At 43.5% G+C, this 6,428-nt stretch overlaps 1 protein-coding gene across 3 annotated transcripts; it reads left to right on the forward strand.

Annotated features, from left to right (window-relative positions):
* On the forward strand, positions 1-5,257 carry mtfr1l (mitochondrial fission regulator 1-like). 3 transcript variants are annotated; one of them, XM_079286710.1, is made up of 8 exons: positions 1-109; positions 904-1,017; positions 1,187-1,294; positions 1,404-1,513; positions 1,785-1,996; positions 2,592-2,961; positions 3,139-3,300; positions 3,535-5,257. In XM_079286710.1, exons 2-7 carry the CDS (start codon positions 1,003-1,005, stop codon positions 3,254-3,256), a joined length of 933 nt encoding a protein of 310 aa, XP_079142836.1. In that variant the 5' UTR covers positions 1-109; positions 904-1,002; the 3' UTR covers positions 3,257-3,300; positions 3,535-5,257. The 3 variants fall into 3 exon arrangements, with proteins under 3 accessions (XP_079142836.1, XP_079142837.1, XP_079142835.1); XM_079286711.1 differs by having other exon boundaries at positions 3,925-5,257; XM_079286709.1 differs by having other exon boundaries at positions 3,139-5,257.
* The last annotated feature ends 1,171 nt before the right edge of the window (positions 5,258-6,428 follow it).

Raw genomic sequence — 6,428 nt, forward strand, 5'->3', positions numbered from 1 at the left:
GGCCTGATGAGCGAAAACACACAACTCCAAGCTGAAAGACGAAGAGGAGAAGCGGCTGCTCGTGAATAATTTAACCGTTTAGCGTTCCCATTTGCGGGCATAATCTACCGTAAGTTGCGCTCTTTGCAGCGTTGATAGCATGTTCGTGAGGGAAAGGAAGACACGTTGAAAAATAGTGATGTTAGGGTGCGTTGAGGGTCATCCAGGGTTCCGTTATTGGTGCTGCTAAAGCTAGCGAACGGTCACTGTGTGTCTGACACCCGTAACGTTAGCTACCGACTAACATCTAAGTTAGGTTAACTGAGCAAAGAGATCCACAAAGTACCGCACTAAAGCTGTTCTTCTGTTGATCATCAGTCTCCATCAACGGTGTCGTTGGTCAAAGCAGCCTGTAGCGGTACCATCGATACCATTAAAGCTAACGCTAGCTATGTTAGCACGGATGATCGTTACCCTGCTCATTAATATGTTTATGTAGCATCAGTAGTCACGTTGAGGTGACAACTGGTACCAACACTGGTTAGAGTTGGTTTGCCAAACATTAGCTAATCATTTCATGTTATTAAAATATGAACTAACTATTTACTTTTAATTTGGACACGTATGTATCATGCTTTTTGTATCTAAGCCATGTTTGTTGTGAAGCTTACCTATTTATTGTCCAGTACTCAGGCCTCTTTAATTTATAATGATGATTTATAACAACAACAAGCTGTATCTGTCCACCTCATGCATTTTACTTGAGATATGACCATAAAAAATGTCATCAAAAGTCATCAAAAACATATTTAAGTTTTGCAACGCTTAGTTATAATTTGTAAGCAACTTCCTTTATGTTGTGGGTGAAATAATGCTTGTGTCTCTGAACAGACGCTCTAACTAATCACTAATTCATATCCTAAGGGTTGGCAGTCGCTGTGACATGGCATCTGTCCTCTGAACTGCTCTGTGGTCAGCCACCGTCAGCACCGAGCATTGGTGTGCAACTGGACCATCACCATCATGGAAACGGATGCAGTAAGTTTGCTTCATTGGCTGTTAATGATGTCTTTCTAACACTGTTTAACTTAACACTGCCTTTCTCACACACGACTGCAGGTATGCAAATTGTAGACTAAGAGAATGACATTAAAGTATTAATACTTTGTGTCGAGACTGTGTTTTAAAAAAAATATATGCTTTACAGGAAGTTATTCCTATCTGGCAGAATAAGCCTCATGGATCCACCCGCAGCGTTGTGAGAAGAATAGGTTCCACTCTGCCACTCAGACCTCCACAGAGGGCGTGTTTCCAGGTAAATATCACATCCTAGAAGTCCTGCATGTCATTTTTCAATAATATTCCCCTTTTTTGCAGTAGAAATGCTTGTAAATGCAACATTAACTTGTGTACTTGTGCATCAGGAACTACCAGGCATGCCCAGTCTCCGGCCTATGGATGGCCCCATTGTTCCTACCTTGGCCGACATAGCCTGGATTGCCGCAGATGAAGAAGAGACGTATGCCAGAGTGCGGTAAATATCCAGTCACGCCCTAAGAGACGACCACTAAGGTTATGGAGTAGTGCCAAGTAACTGATCTATAACTGCATTATTAACTGCATTATTCGATACTCTGAGCTGTAGAATACAGCCAAAAGAAATGCAGTGCACTATTCAAGTCTAAGCTGATTCGGTAAAGGAAAAGAGAGACATGAGATAATGTTCAACATACTTCAAAAGCTGGACTCAGGTAGAATATAGATTCATGTACAGTGATGCTTATCGCCCACTCTACTCTTTCCAGGAGTGACAGTCGACCTCTGAAACACGAATGGCGGCCCACGCCTCTCCTGGTGCTCCACAGGAACTCATCTGTACCCAACTTCCGCCGTGAGGGCAAAAGGGTGGAGGTGCTGAGGAAGCCTGGGGTGACGGCGATGAACCGGACCACCGCCCTGCAGGACGAGCTCAGCAGACTCCGGGCACAGATCGCCAAGATTGTGGCAACTGATTCTGGTAGGTACCCACAGCATAGATTTGTCCGCTGTAGATCTTGAACTTAGAATTTAAGTGATAAAAGACTCGGGGACACGAGAACTGGTTTCACACTTAACACTCTTTATTGATACTTCAGACGATGACACCTGAAGCTTCTCAGAACAGTTGTTTCACCGCTGAGCTACTGTCTTTGTGTGACGGTGATCCTTGTGTTGCCAAGTCAGCTGCTCTGATTCTCCTAAAGCCCTTTTGTACTAAGATGTCTTGGCATCACTTTGTAGGTCAGTGGCAAAAGATAACCTCTGCGGTTCAGTGGCAGTTGTGTGTCTCTCATTGAAAATTGAAACAGTCATGAGAAATCTTTTCATATTAAAAAACATTGTCTTCCCACTGGTTTTAAAGATACTTTCTGATGTCTGAAAGAGCCACACAAGGAAGATCAGACATCAGATTAAAACACTTTTGTTAAACGAGCCTGCGCCTTAAATTCTTTTAATTTTAATGGGATTTGAACTCTGTGCTTTTGATAATTAGATCAGCTCTGTCTGTTTCTCTCAACACTGTCCAACACAAGCTTCATCAAACAACTACAGACTCTTTTTCTCTCCGTCAGACTCCAACCCCGTGACCCCTGACCTGCTCTCCCCCGACGACACAAGCATGAGCTTCTCCATGGCACCTTTCGAGACGGCGCCCTACCAGCCGGCCGCCGCAGCCGCCGCTTCCTTTGTCATCAGTGATGTCACGGAGGAGGAGGAGGAGGAGGAGGAGGAGGAGGATGTGGTCTCTGTGGTGTCGGAGCTCGTCCCCGACCCTCTGCCGCCTATTTCCATGACGGCATCGGCCACCTTTGACCTGGACAGACCCAGCATGGACTTCCGGGAGGCGGAGGAGGATACGGTGTCGCTATCAAAGTCTACCAGCTTTGCTGATGTTATGGACATCCTGAAAGACATGAACCGCATGAAGATGAGCAAGGACAGGTAAGAGTTGTCAGTTGGACTTTTAATATGCGTTTGTCTTACAAAGTCATGTTTGCCATACAGACACGACAGTGGTATCCGTCTTCTAATTTCACAATATTCAAATATTTCTTTATGAATCCAACGTTGTACACCCTCTCAGACGTGGTTTGTGTTTTTTGGTGGGCGTCATTGCAGGTACAACAGAGGCTGTACGTCCCTCAGGGAGGAGAACTCCGCTTCTCTAATTTCAGAAGCTCTGAGGAAAAAGTTTGTCCTGAAGGAGGAAGATACCGACGCTGTGAAACGGAAGTAGCCCCATCGCGTGTTTATCATCAATACCCAATCCCGCTGCTCCATGTAAGTCAGGACAGGGTTGTAGAAAGTACGTAGTTTTTTTAAAAATATTTTTTATAATGAGCCCTTGAAGGCATGTGGTAGGTCATCATTGGTAATGTGTTCAGTGGCAGAATGTTTTGGCTCACTTGTGGGTTCTTAGGTGGTGGTGTTGTTGTTGTTGTTGTTTATTTTCTCATTGTTTTCGGCCTTTGCCTGTGGAATGTGTACCCATGAATCCACAACTTTGCTCCTCAGGCCCAAGGTGACAGCTGTCGGCCAGAGCTAGAACAAAACACTCAATATCTGCTGGTGCAGTGAGGCGGATCTGACAACTCTTGATAACAATAATCTCGTATTGTATCCACTTTATTTCTCCCTGGAAAACAACACTTTTATGTTAAATTTATTTTGAATAAGTTCCCAGCGTACTCTATCTGGGCTTTTTAGATGTTAAAGGACATTGTGGAGGGGCTGATATCGAAACAAACATCATAAAGTTCAATGACTTAAATTCAAGAATGTCCCTTTTTTTTTTTTGAAAGAAAAGCCCTTTATTCATCCAGCTGTAAAGACAAGTCTTTGTTCCTTTTTACTTCTTCACAGAAGAGAAGCAAATAAGCATTTTTTTTTTTGTTGCTTTTTCAGTGTCAAGAAGCCCTCTAACATACTTGAAAATACTTGATCTACAAATGAAACGGATCTCCTGTACAAGCAGAAATGTATCGTATCACATCGTGTGTGTGTGGAAAACGTCAGATCTTTGCAGTTGCTGTTTGCGTCACAGGTGTGAGTTTGCGAATGTGTGCACATCATCGTGTACACGCTGTTGCTTGCTCCGCTGCACCTCTTATGCCTGTCCTCTTGTTTGTGATTAATATACAGATTGATAAGTCACCGAACCACAGGACTGATTTTGAAACCCAAACTGAAGGGAGAATATATATAAATGAGTTAACTGTGTGGTGTGAAGATCGACGGAAGTGTGTGAATGAAATGTGCACCCATCGTCGTCATCTGTGGTTCCAGTAAAGGCAATGACCGACACAAGCGTACACGGGTCTTTTTAGACACACATTTCCGGTTCTCCAACCCGTGCACATTAACAGTACTAGCTGAAACCACCTTTTTTATGATGCAACGTTATAGAACATTCTGCTTGCAGAGTTTTGACAAAGCCATGGGTCAAGTGCTCGTGCGAGTCTCGATAACGATGAGTATTCTTGTCGACGCCTTACCGCGGATCTGTTGCCTGTTCCGAAGCCTGATTTTATTCCCTGTGCCACGGGTTTGTTTAACCAGCCCACCCCTCATTGCTTGCCCTCTCCTGAATGTGCCCTCCATCCTCATTAAGATTCCCATGTTTTCCTCTCAAAAACAAACCAGTTGTGTGTGTATGTGTGTGCGGTGCTAAGGCTGAATCTTTGTTTAAAATAACCCCTAACAAGCAAGTACTTGCTCTTAAGTCACTTTTACCTCCACATGTCACTCTGTTTTCTTTATCCGTCACGTGTATGCATGCATGACTGGGAGTCCTTTGGTGTAGTTCTGCAGTGTGAAAAGATAAGTGTGTGTCGCTGTATGCAGTGGAGTCAAAGTATGTTCTGTCCTGCTAGAGTCTGCCCTCAACGTGTCCTAGGGGATCTTCTCAATAGTTCATTTCCTCATTAAACAGAGTGAAGTATAAAGTGGCTGGATGAGAAAACTACTATATGCAAGTTTAAATATATTAACCGTGTGTCTTTACCTAAGATGTTAAACCTTAAACAGCATACTCTGCCAACTGCTAATAAATAGTCCTGCTAATAAATAGAGAATTTAGTTCCACAGGGTTTTCCACAGAGAATTTTTGACTTTGTTTCTCTTGGCTTTTCACCATTTTACTTGTGCAGGGTTGAACCTACTACCACCTCATGTATGTGTATTTTATTTTGTCATATTAGGACTTGTAAATAAAGATTGGCTGATGTTTTGAAACTGACCATGTTGTGTCCGTGGGAACGGTTCATTTGTCTTTGCAGTGCCAACTATCACCACATGGGGACACTGCAGGTGAACCAAAAGAATATTTGCTTTTATTCATTTGTTTCCACAATAGAGTACTGAGCAACTTACAATGTGTCTGTGATCAACTTTTGAAATTGATCACACACATTTGAAACAAACGTCAAATTAAAGCAGTGTTTTCTGTCTGACTGGGATTATTAGAAGCGGGATAGAAAGGGGTTGGGACAAAGGCTTTTACTTTGAGTTTAATTGTTGTTAACCCACATTCTCTCCCATGATGATCTGGCCCTGTCTATTTTCTGTGAGAGTCCTTGGCCTACTTTTTCACTCTTTACCTTCCACAATGGACTTCCGACCTGTTTTGGATAGAGGGACCTGTCTGTGGAGAGCTCAATTAATAGAGCTCGGTGTCTTTAACGAGGCTTCGGTAAACCTGAATGCAGGCGTCTGAATATGACACTGAATGATTTACATTGTACTCACTTGAAATCGCGGTGCGTCTCACTCAAACGCGAAATAGTGCCTTGTGTGTCGGTATCAGAAGCCGAGAAGCATGATGAAGCGTCTGTATTTGACGCCCTGTGTTTGGGGAAGAGGCTGAATAGACTGACATGGCCATTAGAGCCACACCGCTAGTATGGCTAAAAAACATCGCCCCCCTGGAGGGAGAATTGTCTTTTCTTGAAGTTTTACTCTGGACAGAAACATTGTTAGGGTTTGTGGTTTTGATTAATCTGCCTGACAAATGTTTTCGAGCAAGGGGGTTGATTGTGAGCTACAGTTGAGCTGAAGCGAAACCAGGGGAGCACAGATCACTCTATCACTCTCAAAGAGCAGGTGGTACAGGAAACATGTCACGGCAGGTAGCCTATTATTTATTGGCAGACCGAATGGCCTTTGACTTTGGAAGAGGACATTCCAGAGGGAGAGTGCTCTGAGCTTCATGATGATTACACCAGCTCCCAAACTCCTGTCCTCCTCATCATCCACATGAGATGAAGTGAACCCGAGAGCCAAGAGCTAACCCCGATCACCCAAAAATACAACTCATCATGCTCTCCATTAGACCAAAAAATGGCCATCTTAATATGCTGACTGCTGCAGCAATTTGTTACGTGTTCACAGCTAAATGTTTATGGTTTGAC

Source organism: Melanostigma gelatinosum (genome assembly GCF_949748355.1).
Source record: "Melanostigma gelatinosum genome assembly, chromosome: 16".
Lineage (NCBI taxonomy): Eukaryota > Metazoa > Chordata > Actinopteri > Perciformes > Zoarcidae > Melanostigma > Melanostigma gelatinosum.

What these genes read in the sequence shown, in the direction of transcription:
- mtfr1l (XM_079286709.1), top strand. An exon ending in CACAGAGGGCGTGTTTCCAG is followed by an intron (nt 1,295 to 1,403) that starts GTAAATATCACA and finishes CTTGTGCATCAG; the next exon opens with GAACTACCAGGCATGCCCAG. An exon ending in GATTGTGGCAACTGATTCTG is followed by an intron (nt 1,997 to 2,591) that starts GTAGGTACCCAC and finishes TCTCTCCGTCAG; the next exon opens with ACTCCAACCCCGTGACCCCT.